Source organism: Phyllostomus hastatus, unplaced genomic scaffold (genome assembly GCF_019186645.2).
Source record: "Phyllostomus hastatus isolate PE091 unplaced genomic scaffold, TTU_PhHast_1.1 phas_contig_17, whole genome shotgun sequence".
In the NCBI taxonomy this organism is placed as follows: domain Eukaryota; kingdom Metazoa; phylum Chordata; class Mammalia; order Chiroptera; family Phyllostomidae; genus Phyllostomus; species Phyllostomus hastatus.
In genome coordinates this window covers 9,836,543-9,854,546 of record NW_025333664.1, presented here as the reverse complement: position 1 = coordinate 9,854,546, position 18,004 = coordinate 9,836,543, and the positions used below count along the sequence as shown (strand labels likewise).

The following is an 18,004-nucleotide window of genomic DNA, read 5'->3' as shown; positions in this document are numbered from 1 at the left end:
CGTATCCAAAACAGGAGGAAGTGTATGACTCCAAAATTGTATGAATGCACCTCTCACTAGGCAATAGTACTGGTGACATCAAAGGGTTCTGACTGATGGGACCATGACCTTCCCCCCTAATCCCAATGCATCCTGAAATAAATACATGAGGACTGAAGAGGTGAGAAAGTATCACTGTGTCACCCGTGATTGTGTTTAGAGACAACACGTCCCCCACACTGGGACACTGAGAGAGGCAACTTCCACTGTCCAGCACAGAAGCCACTGGTCACCTGCGATGGCAAACGTTAGAATAAAGTTTAAAAAATCCAGGTCCCAGGTCACGCTGGCCACAGCCCAAGTGCTCACGCAGGCCCACGTGGCTAGTGGCTACCGCGCTGGGCAGGGCAGATACGGAACACGCCCGTCGTCACGGGAGGGTCCACGCGGCAGGGCTGGTCTACAGCTCGAGAGTCACCAGGGCGCAGATGTCACGTCACACGCACGTCTGCGGGGACTCCGTGTCCCTCCGCCCCTGCCCGCGTGCCCACCGCTGAAAAGGCTCGTCCCCTCCTGCAGTCTGACTGCCCCACCTGGACGGCAGACAAACCTAGGCGACTTTGAGGAGCTGGCAGGCATGGATGGGGACAGGTCCTGAGGCTCCGCCCGGCCCAAAGCATCAGTGTCCCTGGCCAGCGGCATGCGCACACTCACCGAGCCACCGCCGTCCTTGCTTTTCTCGGCGGACGTCTCCTTGTCTTTCGAGGTGCTGGCTGTTTCTGGGGGGGCTGCCTGCGTGCTGGAGGAGGTCCCCTGGGATGATGACTTGTTTAGTGTTTCCGTGTTCACCTCAGTGTCTGCTTCCTGCTGAGGGGCGGTGGCTGGGGGCGAAGGGCAGAAAAGCCACACGTGAGACGAGGAGGGCAGTGGCTTGTGGGGACCCCAGCTATGCCGGGGGCCGTGCCACCGCCCAGTACCCTCTGGCCCAACCACACGTGCCGTGACAGAGGCAGCAGCCCCTCAGCCCCAGCCACGGTGGCCGGACCCCCAGTCTTCCTTCCGGGAGCTGCACCCAGACCTTGTGTGAAAATGTGTTCATTGTCCCTGGCTGGCGTAGCTCAGTGGATTGAGCGCAGGCTGTGAACCAGGCATCACAGGTTCGATTCCCAGTCAGGGCACATGACTAGGTTGCAGGCCATGGCCCCCAGCAACCACACATTGATGTTTCTCTCTCTCTTTTTCTCCCTGCCATCCCTCTCTAAAAATAAATAAATAAAATCTTTAAAAAATATATGTTCATTGTTACAGTGTCTCATGCTTCACTAACTTCTTCTGGAGACGGAAGCATGTTCATAGAATACACGAAGGCCAAAACCAGGAGCCAGCTACTGCTCACCCGGAACGGCAGCCCTCATGAACAGGTGTCGGCCTGCGTCAGCCCCGTGGAACTGCTCCCATCCCAGCCCAGGGGAAACCAACCCACGGGGAGTGCGGCATGACGTCAGGGGCGCGGGCCTCGGGAGGTGGACAGCACTTGGACAGGCGGGAACGGAGGGCGTGTGAGAGGAGGTTCGGAAGGATGGATACCACGATGCCACACGGAAAGGAAAGCCGAGGGAGGCTCTGGCCATCTCGTAATAGTGGGAGGGGGTCATCAGACACATTCCAGAACTTAGGGGGCCTCAACGGTCCCGCTGGAAGAGATCTAAACCGGCGATTAAGAAGACATCGCCCTCAGGCAGGTTAAAGGACACAGCGACATACAGCTTACGGCTGCCTTTTTAAAAACAACAGAACGGAAGGGCAGGAGGGAGCGGGAGTCGGCAGCCCAGTGCCCCCAGTTTTTGTGAATGAACTGAATGGGAACACGGCCACCCCTGCCACGCACACACTGTCCGTGCGGTGGCAGAGCTGAGCAGTTTCGACAGACCAAGCAGCCCACGACCCTAGAGGATGTGCTTCCCCTTCTCGCGCTTGGTCGTTTCCACATCGCCCTGGGAAATTTTGCCAGTCTGCACACACACCACCTTGTCACATTATCCATGTCACTTTGATTTATTATATAAAGCCTTTAAAATGGAGGCTTTTGCTTCTAACCACATGAAGCTAGTATCATTGGCCGTGAATAAAAGCTAGCTGTAACAATTACTTCTAGGATACTGTGAATACGTTCTAGATGGACAGCGTCTCCTGGCCTGGGACCCGCTTGCGCCAGGTTAGAGATTCCAAGAATGGAATCCACACCAACACTCTCTTCTCGGCATCAGAACTGGGGATCCTAACCATGTAAAGCCCCGAGTCCGGGATTGCCTAAACTGCAGGTTTTCTCCACTTCAGAGCCACTGGCACATCAGGCCAGGTGCCCCCGCCCCGTGTGGGCCGCTGCCCCGGGCACTGCACGGGGTTCGGCAGCACCCCGGCCTCTACCTTCCAGGTGCCAATAGCGCCCCCCTCTGTTATAACCCCCGCACATGTCTGCAGTCATTGCCAACTTCTTGGGGGACGGGACACAAAGATGGCCCCCAGCTGAGAACCACTGCAACTCACACGGGTCTAACGTCACCTGGGCTGTCACGACAAGCCCCATATTTGGCAAACGACACGAAGGTTTGAGACACCTGCACCTCGAGTCTCTGCTACATGTGGCGTGCACACTGCTGTGTGTGTACGAGACACACTGTGTGTGAGTCAGAGTGACGAGGGGCTGGGCAAGCTGCCCCCACCGCGTGAGCACCCCCACCCACTGCCCCTGGGGCCCTGCGGCCCCCCGCCACCCCCCTCCCCCGCTGCAGCCAGCAGGGACAGGACACCCTGCACAGCATACCTGACTGGGTGCAGGACTTCATGTGCTCGGGCCAGTGGGCCTGCTGGCAGGGGTAGTCGCAGTAGCTGGTGTTCCAGCAGCAGTAGAAAATGGCCTCCTTCTTGCAGTTGGCACACCACTGCTTCTTCTTGGTCTCGTCCACGGCCTGCTGCTTCTCCAGCTCCAGCTGCTTCTTCACCTCGGCGATCAGCCGGTCCCGCTCCTGCTCCAGGCTCTGCCGCATCTCCGCCATGGTCAGCTCTGCCGAGAGCGGGGAGGACACTGGCCTCATCCCCCGTCCCCGGGCCCGGGCGTGGGGTTGTTCAGGGCACATCAGACGTGAGTCCCAGCTCGGGGATGCCCCGGCTGTGTAGCCCCGCCCCCCAAGCCCCGACGTCTTCATCTGGAACATGGGCACCTGACCGGGCGGCTAAGTTAACTATGACCTTCGTGGATCAACAGCTCAGTAACAACATAGCGGAAATGACAGCCCCACAGTGGTTCTGGGGGGGCCTTCCAACACACCCTCAAACAAGGGCCCCTAAACTCCCTCTGAATTGTATCACAAGTACAAGCCTTTTCTTCTATAGAATATTTATATGGCACCTCCTATATGCCCTGTTCTAAACACTTTGTAAATATTCACTCATTTAATCAATACACCAATCCTAGCAGGTAAGTACTACTATAGTACCTTTTCCACAGGGCAGGAAACTGGGACACACAGCTAATAACTGGGGCAGAGCCGGGACTAGAACTCGGACACACTCCCTCTCAGCCCGCCTGGTGGCATTGAGGACATCTAGCAGGCAGGGCGTGGCGGCTGACATGATGCTCACAGGGCATCCAACTACTGAGTCTGCTGAGCTCTCTCTTCATTTTACTTCAAAGAATTTAAGTCCATTTGCAATCCACCAGGGAGCAACCCGAACACTCAAATAAAAGCTTCCTCAATTCCCTAAGATCCTCTTTCTGAAATTAAAACAGGACGACCTTTCCAAAACAGAGCAGGCAGGAAAATGAATCCCTTGTAAAGAAGACATCCCTTCTGGCCACACTCCTTTCCACCACTCATGACCGCCTGTAACCAGGGGCCGGCTCTGGTCAGCCCACCGGTGGTTCTTACCCAAACGCTCAGTCACTACTTGAAACTGGAGAGCCTTTGCATAAAAATATTGTTTGACTTGACTAGAAAAGAGAAGCAACATCCGAATAAACTTCCTGAACGGCAACAAGCTACAGAGTCGGGGGTTCCCCCTCTGAGTGGCTCAATAAGGATCTGAATTTGCAAGGCGTGAGTTCCCAGTCCATCACCAGTGACCAGCGGTGCACGGCCGGGTGTGCCTCGCCACCCAGGAGAGCCTACGGCTTCCCGCATTCGGACTCTGCGGCTGGTGCTACGTGAGGGTCTGACACCTGCTCTACCTTTGGGGGAAAAAACCTCCGACAGTATGTACACAGAATGGTAGGCGAAACAGCCGTCGGTCCGATGCAGGGACCCACAAAGCAGCTTTGTCTACAGTGTGGGGGGCACGGAGTATTTCAGACTCAGAGACAAAACTCAGCACTCACTGGAGAAGGGGGCAAGTCTGGACTTGAATCCCAGCTCTGTGATCTTACACAACTCCCCTAACATGCCTGCGCCTCTCAGTCTCGCCTAAAAACTGGGATAGCAAAGCCCTTAATCATAAGAGTTTTGGTAAGAATTAAACTGGCTACTTCATGGAAGAGCACTTAAAACGGATCCTGGCACAGAGTAAAGAGATTAATAAGGAGGAGCTGCTAGCACTGTTGCTGCTATTACTTTGATGCCGAGGCTGGTGTTTTGCAGAGAAGAAAGGAGGCACAGCAGTTTCTCGGTGCTCGTCACCGATTCGTTCCGGAACTCGTGACGAGTGCCGAAACCGACGAGTACCGAGCACACGACGAGGATGAAGCATGTTCGGGGCGGCGTTGTGACTCACACAAGTTCTAGCAAGTGCGACAAAACCCAGGCAAGCGCCAAGTGCTGAAACACTTTTTCTCGTCAAAATGGGACGAGTACAGGGTTTGACAAGCTCAGCAGCCGACGAGTACCAGGTATGACTGTGCTTTAAAACTGGCTTTTAGACCCGGTTTCTCCAGGCTGGACTCCCCGGGAGTCCGCGGTCTCCCCAGGAGTGGTACCACCCCAGGCCCACATTTGCCTGAGTTCACACCTGGGCCTGACTCAGGAGGTGCAGAGAAGGTCACACCCCGAACCCTGCTCAGTGCAGACCCACCCGCCAGGCCTTACCCAGGTTGTGTTTCATCTCGGAGAGCTCCTGCTGGTGCAGCCACTGCAGCTTCTCGATCTCGATCCTCAGCCTGCGGATCTGCAGGAAAGAGTCAGAGTCAGACTTAAAAGGCAGGTCTGGGTGCAGTTCACGAAGAGATCCCAGAAGCTCGACCTCTCACTGGCTGCGAGGAATTGAAAACTTATGTAAAAAAAATAATAGAAAACTTCCCTAACTTGGGGAAAGAAATAGACATACAACTCCAGGAAGCTCAGAGGGGCCCAGACAAGATAAACCCAAAGAAGTCCGAGCTAACACATATCATCATTAAAATGCAAAAGCCTAAAGAGAAAGAGAGGGACTTCCGGCCAAGACGGAGGCACAGGTAGACACACTGTGCCTCCTCGCACAACCAACATACGGACAACAACAATTTAGAAACAGAGTAACAACCAGAACTGACAGAAAATTGAACTGTATGGAAGTCGGACAACCAAGGAGTTAAAATAGACACATTCATCCAGACCGGTAGGAGGGGCGGAGCTGGGCAGCCGGGCGGAGAGGGGCCACACGGCACACAGAGCGTTGGGACCGGGCGTGTAAGACAGCAGCGGCGGACCCTGGGCGTGCAAGCAGCCGCTGGCAAAACCCAGGCCGAGGGGTGGCAACCGGCAGACCCAGTGAGGTGGGGATTGTGAAGCAAGGATCCCAAAGCTGAAAAATAGAGCCTTAGGGCACTGATTGAAAACACCTGTGGGGGTTGAGGTACAGGGAGAGGCTCCCAGCCTCACAGGAGAGGTCGTTTAAAAGGCCCACAGGGTGCACAAGCCCACCCACATGGGAATCAGCACCTGAAAGGTCCAGTTTGCTTGGGGGCAGCGGCGGAAGGGTCTGAAATCCGCAGAGAGTGGAGCAAGCGCCATTGTTCCCTCTCGGACCCCACCCCAAACATAGCGTCACAACCCAGCGACTAGGGTGCCCCACCCTAGTGAACACCTAAGGCTCCACCCCTCATACGTAAGAGGTGCGACCAAAGGGTGGGGGGAGGGGGAGGAAGATGGCTCTAACAGAGGAACAAATGAAAGCCCCAGAACTGATCATTTTAAGCAACCGAGAGATAGCCAACCTATCAGACGCACAGTTCAAAACACTGGTGGATCAGGATGCTCACAGAATTGGTTAATTTTGGTCGCAAGTTAGATGAAAAAATGAAGGCTATAATAAGTGAAATGAAGGAAAACACACAGGGAGCCAATAGTGATGGAAAGAAAGCTGGGTCTCACATCAATGGAGTGAACCAGAAGGAAGAAACAAACAACCACACAGAAAAGAATGAATAAATAAGAATTTTTTAAAAAAATGAGGACAGGCTTAGGAACCTCCAGGACATCTTTAAACGTCCCAACATCCTAATTATAGGGGTACCAGGAGAAGAAGAAGAGCAACAAGTGGAAAACTTATTTGAATAATAAAGGAGAACTCCCCCAATCTGGTAAAGGAAATAGACTTCCAGGAAGTCCAGGAAGCTCAGAGAGTCCCAAAGAAGCTGGACCCAAGGAGGAACACACCAAGGCACATCATAATTACATTAGCCAAGGTAAAAATGAAGGAGAGAATCCTAGAAGCAGCAGGAGATAAGGAGACAGTCACCTACAAAGGAGTTCCCATCAGACTATCAGCTGATTTCTCAAAAGAGATCTTGCAGGCAAGAAGGGGCTGGAAAGAAGTATTCCAAGTCATGAAAGGCAAGGACGTGCATCCAAGATTGCTCTACCCAGCAAAGCTTTCATTTAGAATGGAAGGGCAGATAAAGTGCTTCTCAGATAAAGTCAAGTTAAAGGAGTTCATCATCACCAAGCCCTTAGTTTATGAAATGGCCCTTATTTTATGAAATGTTAAAAGGACTTATCTGTGAAAAAGAAGATAAAAAACACGTATACGAAAATGACAGCAAACTCACAATTATTAACATCCACACCTAAAACAAAAAGAAACTAAGCAAACAACTAGAACAGGAACAGAACCACAGAAATGGAGATCACATGGAGGGTTAGCACCAGGGGAGTGGGAGGAGGAGAGAGGGGGAAAAGGTACGGAGAATAAGTAGCATAGATGGTAGGTAGGAAATAGACAGGGGGAGGGCAGGAATAGTATGGGAAATGTAGAGGCTAAAAAACTTATGACACAAGGACATGAACTGCGGGGGATGGGGTGGGAGAGGGCGTGCAGGGTGGAGGGGAATGGAGAGGGGGTAATGGGAGAGCTGTAATAGCATAATCAATAAAATATTTAAAAAAGAGAGAGAAAGAGAGACTCTTCTTAAAAGTATCAAGAGAAAAACAGCTGGTTACCTACAAAGGAGTTCCTGTAGACTGTCGCCAGCTGATTTCTCAAATAGAAACTTTGCAGGCAAGAAGGGACTGGCAAGAAATACTCAAAATCCTGAAAAGCAAGGACCTAGAGCCAACATTACTCTACCCAGCAAAGCTATCATTTAGAACTAAAGCGCAGATAAAGAGCTTCCCAGACCAGAAAATACTAAAGGAGTTCATCACCACCAAACCAGTATTACGTGAAATGTTAAAGGGTTTCCTTTAAGGAGAAGGAAAAAAAGTCAAAACAATATTGTTCATGTTAACAAAAAATGACAAGAAACAGACATCTGTCAACAACTGAATCTAAAATCAAAATCAGGGAACAAGCAGAAAAGAAACAGACTCACAGACAGAGCGTTCTGTCAGGTGCCAGACGGGAGAATGAGTGAAAAAGGTGAAGGGATTAAGAAGTACAAGCTGCTTGTTACAAAACAATCACGGGATGTAAAGTAGAGCCTAGAAAATATAATCAATAATACCGTAATAACTATGCATGGGGTCAGATGGGTACAAGATTTACAGGGATAAACAGTAAGTTATAGAATGTCCAATCACTGGGGTGTACAACCAACTGGAACTGAAAAATAAAAAGTGATTAAATGTTAAAAAATAACGAACAGCAATGAAGTATTGTGGGGGGTGAGGGGCGGGGAGGTTTCTTTAAAGCAACATGTTCCCCTCTTGCTGGATGTCCCGACGTAATCTGAAAGAGCGTCGTATCAGCAAAAACATCAAGGCAATCCACTGATCCCCCGTGAAACCCCTCACACAAGCCTTTCTGTCCATGCAGGCTTCTTGGGGCGCCTTCCTGAAGATTCTCTCTGCCTCGCCCGACAGCTAGCCCAGCCCTGCCGGACCCTCGTCGGTCTGTGATGTTGCACGAGATTCCTGCATGTCTCTATCACATGAGCGGCGGAGGCTCAGCACACAGAGTCTTAGACAACAAGGATCACTTGCATAAAAAAAGCCCTGTCTTCCGGAGAAGATCGGGGAGCCGATTTTACACGCAGCAGAAAGACTTGGTTCCCAGTTTCAGCACCATTAACTCAGGCCCTGGTCGGGGCTGTTTCACGAAGAAGGAGCTGATCACCCACAGCAGGGTGCGTCCCCCCAGTACAGCAGCCGGCCGGCGCAGCCCAGAGACATACACACCCTCCCCAGCAGCCCCCGTCGGCCGAGCAAGCCTGGCGCTGGGCCCGGGACCCTGGAGGGATGTTTGGAGACATGTTTTCAGGGGCCACCCACCCCACAGCACCCACGAAACACTTGCGGCAAAAGCGAGAGCACGTGTGCTCCCTGACCTCGGCTATGGTGCTTCCGGTAGTGTTTTTAGAAAGGTCGTTGTATATTTCCGTCATCGTCCCTTTGATGGCGTCCATCATCTGAAAGACAGAGAGAGAAACCTTCAGGCGACCGCTTCCCAGATGCTCTTCTAGATGACACGCCTGTATCTAAACCCTTCCTATATAAAGCAACGGGTCTCCACTGGGAGCTCAGGACTGGTGGGGGAGGGGTGGGAGGTGGGGGAGGGGTGGGAGGTGGGGGAGGGCGACTACTGACATCTACTGGGTAGAAGCCAGAGATGCCCTAAACACCGGGGGGTGCACCAAGCAGCCCCTACGACAGAGCATCACCCAGTCCAAAACATCACAAGTACTGAGCCGGCGAAACCCCGATATCAACCAGAAAAACAGGGACCACCCACAAGTTCCCCGCCTCCTACTCCAGGAAAACCTCACAATCGTAAAGCTACTTTCTGCAGCCACAGGCTAGGCAGAAGAGCCCAACTTGGCCCCCCGCTGTGTCTAGAGTGGCCAGCACAGCACAGTGGGTTCAAGGGAGGAACTGTTTTGTAGTGTTGCTGTTGTTTTCAATTCTTTCCCCTTAAAAACAGAAACCACCATCACTTTACTGAGATATCACTGGTAACCCCTACAGTCCCCCGTTCGCAGTGTACAGTTCAATGGCTCCCAGCACATTCAGAGTCCTACTTCCATCCCCACGATCCATTTCAGGAGGTCTTCACGACCCCGAAGAGACGCTCCAGTCCCCCTTAGCTTTCACACGCCCCAGGATCCCCATCGCCCCGCACTCCCGAGACCCGCCGATCCGCTTTCTGTCTGCGCGGATTAGCTCAATCCAGAGGCTGCACGCATGCGGAGCCCAACCGCCTGTGGCCCTCCTCCGGACGGGCTTCTTGGATGTAGCACCCTGCACTCACGGCTGTATCAGTGCCCCGTGCCTTTTTATGAGCCAAAAATATATAATCCACTGTGCGGGTGTAGCTAGGGTGTGACTTTAATGTCGGTGAGCAGGGCACTGCCCCTCCAGCTTCTTTAACTAACTGAGCCCTGAGGGCACCAGCCAGGGTGTGGCATCAGCCCCGGTCCACCGCGGACATCCAGGAATCGGACAACCACGTGCATCTGCAGGACAAGGTTCTCTCCTACCTCCTCCCACGTGCCAACTGACCAGGCCCCGCCTGACTATGGCCGAGTCTCCCGTGTTCTGCAGCCTGAAGGTGGGGCAAAGGGCACCCTCACTCATGTCTGGTGCCCAAGATCTGTCCCAGCACCACCTCACACCACTCACACCCTCTCTGAGGCTCAGTGTCCCCACGTGGGAGGCAAGGATGGTGACAGTGGCCCCTCTCGGGGCGTGTGCAGGATTGAACGAGAGAAGCACGCACAGACTGCAGCCCAGCACAGTAGGTGCTCATCTGATCTTTACAGAAAACTAAACCCACGTGAGCATGTAATTACGAAAATGCTGCCAGCCCCTGAAAGAGTAACCCCAACTTCACCCCAAAATACGAGCAGGGAGATGAGTCAAGTATGTTGTGGGGATCCCCGCTTCCCGTGTGCCGGGGAGCCACAGTGGGACACTGCCAAGAAAAACAACTCTGTGTCGCTCGCTGTACGTGGGGTCATTCTACGCAGCCCCCCCTCACCCTGCCGCACCGTCCACGTGGACTTAAAGTGTGAAGACGAAAGCGCTTCACGTGAAAACCTCAGAAAATGGATGAAGTCGATATTTATCCCTAACGCCACAGTTGCATTCCAGCCTAAAGAAGTCACGAGTCTGTGGACTGACGTCCACTCTCACTCCCAAATATAGCCACGGGCTCAACGTCAACGAGGAGCGCCCTGCTGCCAAAACACACAGATCGGGGTCTTCGGCTCGGGGTCACCTCGGAGACAGGGACGTCCGTCAGCTCCAAAAACACGTCACCGTGTTCACTTTCTTCACGGCAGAGAAAACGGCTATGGAAAACGGCTATCGAACGGCTCTGCTCGAGCAGAAGGGGCGGCCACGGGGGGGGCCGGCTGGGCGAGGACCACTGGCAGACCCGGGGCTGCGTTCCCCTCTGTCTGCAGACAGCGTGGACCACATCGATGGCAGGCGATACAAGGCTCAAGTACAAGCAGAACGAGAGACCATTTAGGCAATTCCAGGCACCTCCTTAAATCAGTGATGGAAAAATGAGCCTCCTGTCAACTCCCTGGAAACTCACGTGCGGATCCTAAGTCTGGGTTTGGCGCCATCGTGCCTTTAACACTTGGATGACAAGACCAAATCTCTCCCTTAAACAAAAGGAGTGGACAGGGAAGAGTATCTGGTGAGAGCAGACTTAATTTCAGGCCCATTTAAATAAAATGTAATTTAAGTAATAACGTTAAGTCAACACTAGTGCAGGTGCAGAACGGGTAAAGGCAGAACCTGAGGACGGCCAAAAATAGCTGGCATTTGAATCGTCCCCTTGTGAAGTTTGGGGACTTGATCACGATGCACACATTTTATTCAAAAGGGCGCAGACGTGCTAAAGAAGACACCAAGTTATCCCCAAGACTGGATTCTGATGATCTCTTTAGGTATCGCACTGTAAGCAGGAGTGCTTTCAAAAGCCACGTGCAAAGCACAATCAGTGTGTGGACCCATCTAGACATCCGCAGTCAGCAGGCTGCGTGAGAACTCACAAACCAGCGCAGAGCCGCTCCCTGGATCCTGGCTGACACCATTCACATCCCAGCACAATCCTTCACTGACTATGTGACCCTAGCCAAGCTGCACAGCCTCGCGGGACCTCAGTTTTCTCATCTATAAAATGGGGGCAAAAAAGCACCAACCTCATCGACTTGCCACTTTGAGCAACACACAAATAGCATTTACAACAGCGTGTGGCCCCGAGTGAAAGCCGAGCCAACCTAAGCTATTGCTGGTGTCACCTTAGCAAGAGACAGACTCCGAGACGGCTGGCCCAGTGACCTGCTTCTAGCAACGGAATACGGCGAAGGTGAAGGTGGCCAGCTCTGTCTCTCACTGGCTTTGATGAAGCAAACCGCCATGTCCAGGCAGCCCACGCAGCATTGAATGAGAGTGGCCTCCAGGCCACAGGAGCTGAGAAACAGAGCCCGAGGAAGTGGGTCCCTCCCCTGTCAATCTCCGGGCGAAACCCCAGCCCTAGGAGACACCAGGACTGCGCTCAGCCAGAGGCTCTGAGGCCGAGGACTCGGCTGAGCCTGCCCCGCAGAGACGGGGAGTTAAGAAGCTGGCGATGTTTGGAGTTGCTACACTTGGTAGGCATTTGTCATGCCGCAACAGGTGACTCGTACACCTTGATAGAAATTTTTTTTCATAGCCATCAAAAACTCACTGGTAAAAAAATGATGTGTGAATGGGTGTGTATCTCATGCATCCAGAACTAAAAAAGAGTCTACCTTTAACGCAACATAATAGCAACTCTTTTCCTCACAAAAGAGACAACTATTCTTAAGTATTTTCACCCATTCTCTCTATAGACTTAAGGGTTGACTTATCAGTAACTCACTAGTAATTGGCTCACTCTTAAAGAGTAAATTATCATTACCTACTTGGTAATTTATGAAGTACTTCGTAGATTATTACTCGTCAGCTACAACTGACAGTTACTGACACTAACACACGCGTGACGAGGACTTAGGGACAACACGCACTCACGCACCAACCCCACCAAACCACCTCCTGGGTGCCAGGCCTGCTCGGGCCCTGGCCGTGAACAGAGCAGACCACCCCCTGTCCTTGTGGAGCTGACATTCTGACAGCTATTCCTGCCCCCGAGCTGTCTATCGAAACGTCCCTGCGTCCCTCCAGAGCACCCTCGGGTGTCACTGAGACCTCCAACTCCTACTTGCCCGAATCCAGCGGAAGCATAAAAGCAGGTGGCAAATCAAGAGAGAAAAAGAAAGCAGCGTAACTCGCACACGATGGGACGCCTGCCCGCCCACCCACCCCTCAGCAAGGGCTCTGTGCCCCAGGGCGGGGGCCGGGGGTGGGGGTAGGAGCCTTTCTGGCTCCTACAAAAAAACTGGGCGTGGATGTCACACCTCAAGTCTCACAATTAAGCCTCTGTCACATTGGTTCCACGTGGCTTCTAACAGCAATACCCACCAACCCCCAGTCTGTTGTTAACCGAAGGAACAGAAAATCTGTCCTTAACGAGTGACCTGGATTCTGGAGGGTCCCTTGGAGGCTGCGCCACCCATCTTCCTGCTGGGCCCTGACGTTAGGACCAACCCCCTCCTAGAGGAAGACTCAAGTCTATTGTACATTTCTCCGCTTAGACGCAACTTCGGACCCAAATGTTACCATGTAGTCTTGGAGCTCCTCAGTACGAACAGGGTCTGCCCTCCTAAGCAGCCCCTAAGACCCGCGAGGTCACGACCTGTTGGGAACTGCCCTGCCTGGTATCAGGAGCTGTAACCCCCGCATAGGCTAAGGCTGAGGGAGTGGCCTTGGACCATAAGCCAGCAAGGAGACAAAAGCTTATCTCCCTGGCAGGAGCGCTACTTCTGCTGCTTCATTCATAACAGAACCCCAATGCTGGGTCTGTTAGCCAATGACGGGTAAGATTCCCCAAGGGGGGGAACAGCCTAAGACAGGCACAATCACGTGGGAGGCCCCCAAGGAAGGACTTTGGGGGCTACAGCAAAAGGGGATGATGGACCCTCACTCCTTGGCTTTGACATAGCCTGAGTTCTCATCATCTGGGAGAAAATCTCCTTATCTCTTGGCTGCCTTAGTTCCCTTGCTCCACCTAAGCCTGAAACAATGACAGGGTGGTGCTGCCCTGTGCTGAAAAGGGCGGGTTCCCTGGGTGATCAGGCCTAAGAAAGAATATGTAAAATCCTGTGAAACCTGCTTTGTTTAGAATGCTCTCAACTGAATGATAAGGGTCCAAGGAAGAAGTTTGTTCCTCAAAGTCTTACAGCTCTTTGATCCTGACTCAAAATAGGCCCTCAGACTTCCTTGTTACCTATCCTTTGATCCTTACTTCCTAGCACTGAGTAATGAGCTTTTACCTGACTTCTTATTCAAACGAAACCAATAAAAAGCCTCTCCAGAGGGGGAATAGGGTGCTCTCCCCACCAGGGAGGGTGGCCAAGCGTGTGCTCCCCACGTGAGGAGTGGACATGGCGCCCTCCAGGAGAAAGGGTGGCCAAGGCGCTCCCCGCGTGAGGAGTGGCCCTGCTGTTCCTATTCCCCCACAGGACCTGGTTGTCTCCGTGTATATTTTTCTCACTTGTTGAGGAACAACCACAGCCAACTTGGATACTGCTGGCCAGTGTCCTCCACAACCACCCAACTGGCTTTCATCAGGACGCCGGGCCCCGACGTACCCCCAGGCGCCCGCTGGCACTCACTTTGCTAGTGTACTTGGCGATGTCCGCGGCGACGTCGGCGGAGGCGGTGGCGATGGGAAGGTCTGCACTGACTGAGGACGCGAGGGTGCTTGTGGAGCCCGAGCTGGTGACCAGGGGCGACGACTGGGTGGTGGTCACCAGGGTGATGGTGGAGGTGGACGGGCTCTGCGTGATCTCCTTCTGCTGGACAGCTGGGGAAACAAAGGGCCCCGGTCACCCCGCTGCCGCCGGAGGGCCCCGTTCCCAGCACGAAGCGGCGGTGAGGGAGTGGGGCCGACAGGCACCCCCGTGAGCTTTTCTACTTTCAAGGGACAGGGGCTCTCTCCTTCACCAAACGCTGGCCGGGCTCCTCTGAGCCCTTTCTTGATTATAACCCTCAAACTTGACCTAGAGAGGCTTGAACAAACACTAACACAGCTTCTAACAGCTCCAGGCAACATCCCTCGGTGACCCAGCCCCGCTTAAAGTGTCTGCCTGAGAAAACTCGAGGCCCCCCAAATAATCGGCTGTCCCATCCGATACCTAAAGGCAGGGCACCTCTCTCCCAGTGTCTACGGGAAGGCAGGAGCCTGACTTCGAAAGGCGTAATCAGCAAACCCCAAAGGGTTTCCTGCGTGCCATCCCCCATCTCCCACTCGGTGTACGCTGCCCCTTCCCCGCCTCTCCTCAGTGCCCACTGCCCCCTCCTGACCCCTTTAAACACCCAGTCGCCCCTGTACACACCCAGGTGACTTCAGTTCACAGTGGACATTTCCCCTACTGCAAATAGTAAATCACTGGCGCAGATCCCGTCCATACCACTGCACCCAGCGCCCCGCTTGGGTGGTCTGACACAGGCATGTGGACCCTGTGCGCCGTCCCATTATCCGTGAGCCTCTCCTGGCCTGAATTCCCCTGGGGGGGCTGTCCCGCCAACGGGGTAAGAACACAGAAGCCGGGGACAGTTCCTTCCAACCTCACAACCCCTTAGTGGTGGGCTCTGGCCCGCCGACTCTGTAAACTGGGAGATCAGTCCATCTCACCCCAACTCTGCCTGCCCAACTTTCTGGTCCTCCTGCTCCCCCGTCTCGGAAGGCTTGCACTGGGAGGCCCGATGCAAGCTCTGGCTGCTGCCTTCCACCCTCCTGTCCTGAAGCTACTCCCAATAGGGTGCGCTCACGACACGGGAGTTTCCAACAAGGAGCCCAACTTTCGAGGGTCTCAGTGCAGGGTCCCCGTGGAGTAAGACCTATGTCGGTGCTCACGAAGCTAGGCAAACAGGCACCCCAGTCCAGCGAGAACTCTGCCCCTTCATCGGCTCCCGAGGGAGCCTCCTGCACGGCTGGAGGATATTTTGATTCTACAACTTCAGCAACTGGCGCCCAAGGCTGGCTTTCCCTGTGGGTGTGGCTAATCCCTAGTCACTAAGGTAGCCCCTGCTACCGATTTCTCCCTGTACTCTTTCCAAAGCAACGCCAAGAGGTTCACAGGTATGCACGGGAAACTTACACGAAGGTATGCGATGCAGCACTGCTTACAACAGGAAAAAACTGGAAGCAACCTACATGCCCATCAGTAGGGGAGCGCTCTCAATAAACTATGGAATACTACGCAGCAGTCAAAAAGAATAAGGTAGGGCTATTATGTACTGACATGGACGGATCTCCAAAACATGCTGATGGGTGAAAAAAATGGTACCATTTTTATGTTTTAAAAAAAGAAAAAAGGAAAAAAAAAAGTAGTATTTTCATGAAGAGTCATATATATGTAAATATATATGCATACATGCATAAAAAAGGTTTTACAGTTAACAGCGGCCGCTGAGAAAGGGAGAACCATAAAATGAAAGATCAGTCCATTGGGGCAGCAGACTTTCGTGTAAATATCTTGCCCCCTTTCTAAGGAGAATCCACACCACGTATTGTTTGTAAAATAAAAAAATAATTGTAAATAAATGGAAAAAATCGAGCTGCAAAACAATTTTTAAAAATAATGCCACGTGGAATGTGTACGGCCCGCAGCATGTGACAGCCGGGAAACAAACGGGAACTGAAAAAAAAATAAAACAATGGTTTTGGTTTTTTTTTTTTTCTCCTGTCAATGTGGCAAAAAGGGCGCGGGTGCCACGGAGAACAGAACAGGGGCTCGGTACCTTTCACAGCCTGTCTGGTCTGATATCTCGTCCCCTGGGAAGACTGAGGCTGCTGCTGCTGGCTTTGCGGCGGCTGCTGCTGGCGCTGCATCTTCTGCATGTGCCACTTTTGGGAGGACGTTTGAAACTTACTTGATGCGTTCCACACGACCCGCTGCACGGCCGGGGCAGTCTCCTTCGGTAAAAGCGGCCTCTGCTTTTTCACTGGGCTTCCCGTGGCGGTGGCGGCCGGGGCCGTGACCGTGGACGTGGTGCTGGTGGTGGCCGTGACCCCAGCCGTGGGAGTTTGGGAGGACGAGCGGGTGAGGACCGGCGTGTCGGGGGGAGACTGGCTGCCTGCCGTAGTGGACAGTGGCGGAGCTTTAGCTACCGCTGAAGCCGATGCATGGAAAAAAACAAACAGAAAGTCACGTGACTGAGGTCTGCCTGCAGGGTCCTCCACTCCCGCAAGTTCTGGGGGGAAGCAACAGAAGGCCAGGAAGGCCCAGCAAATTCTGTCCCCGAGGACGCCCAGAGGAGCACGCCCTCCTTCGATGAGGGGAGCCTGCTCACATCCGAGACCCAAGTCAGCAAGGTCAAGAACCCTGGGGGACACGGGTCAACCAGGCCCAGCCCCTGCCCTCAAGCTGTCCGTCAACTCGCAGATGCGGCAGTGGATGAACTGAATCACTGACAAGTGTCTTGTTTTCCAAAGTGAGAATCGGGTCAGCGCTTCGAGAAAGACCCACCTGAATTAACCCAGGGACGAAGAGAAACCCTCCGGCTAGATAAAGCAGGGACCGGGACGACCCAGATGGCTTCCCAATGGCCAAAGCCAAGAACACTGAACCGCTCAGAAACAAAAGCACCCTTTTCACCTCGTCTGAGTCCCTCCAGGACAACGTCTCAGCGAGACGGAGCCCCGACACCTAACCCTACAGGGTACTCCGCCCCAAGACCAGGACCTTGCCCACACGATGGGATTTATCCAGGATTGGGGGACCTTGTTCTTGTTTTGACTGTACTCACTCCTGCCTCGTCGTGAGGTGCAGCACACGACACTGGTTCACCTATTGTGTGGTGGTCAAGTTTAAGTCCAACACGGACTTGTTTTTTTTTTAAAGAGAAGGTTGCTTCCAATAAAAATATTAAGTCAATAATGATACGAGCAGGACTTGGGAATGGCAAAATAACAAATGTGAATGCCTCAAATTTGAAATAAGCTACTTTATGGAGTATGTTCTGGGAAGAGCTGGACTGTGCGGGGAGAGGGTAGGATTGCAACAGGCAGGGGTGAGAATCTGGGGGGAACAGCATCCACCAAGACGTGTTGAGGGAGAGGGAGCACCGCACTGCGGGTAAGTGAGGGTAGGCAGTGGGGAGCGGCCGGAAGGCAGGTTAGAGCCAGCGGCACGGAGCACGGTGGAAGGGCTCCTCTGTACATGGGGTGGCGTCTATCACTGCAGGGGTGCCGGCCACCGGGGAGGGGAGCCTCCCCGCAGGGAGGAGGCCCCGAGGACCCCACACACCACACAGGTTTAAGGCAGCCCTCCGCTCCTAGACAATGTGCCTGAACGGCAAACTCCTTTCATGAAGGTTCCGCCAGCCTTCTCAGAGTTAGTGCACCCGGAAAAGACACGCGCTGGATGACTCTAAGGAAGACCTTGCGGTGAGCTGTGCGGTTTGGAGTGCCAGGGAAAGTGAGAAGAGAGAAGCTGGCTTTTCTACCTGGGGGCTTTCCTGGTGGCTATCACATCAGGCTGGCGCTCCTGCTCCTCTGGAGAGGAGAGTTCAGCCAAGTT

The 18,004-nt window shown here is 53.4% G+C and overlaps 1 protein-coding gene across 16 annotated transcripts in view; it reads right to left on the bottom strand.

Moving 5' to 3' along the window:
- Positions 1-18,004, bottom strand: part of ZMYND8 (zinc finger MYND-type containing 8) — a 114,989-nt gene that overhangs the window by 7,312 nt on the left and 89,673 nt on the right. For 12 of the 16 annotated variants that reach the window (XM_045832830.1, XM_045832826.1, XM_045832834.1 and 9 more), the window contains 6 exons: positions 16,224-16,595; positions 14,093-14,283; positions 8,714-8,794; positions 5,058-5,136; positions 2,804-3,043; positions 694-860 (listed from right to left, as the gene is read on the bottom strand). In XM_045832830.1, the coding sequence (XP_045688786.1) occupies positions 694-860; positions 2,804-3,043; positions 5,058-5,136; positions 8,714-8,794; positions 14,093-14,283; positions 16,224-16,595 (1,130 nt within the window). The remainder of the gene's footprint in view (positions 1-693; positions 861-2,803; positions 3,044-5,057; positions 5,137-8,713; positions 8,795-14,092; positions 14,284-16,223; positions 16,596-18,004) is intronic. The other 4 variants (XM_045832836.1, XM_045832838.1, XM_045832835.1 and 1 more) reach the window with 1 other exon arrangement.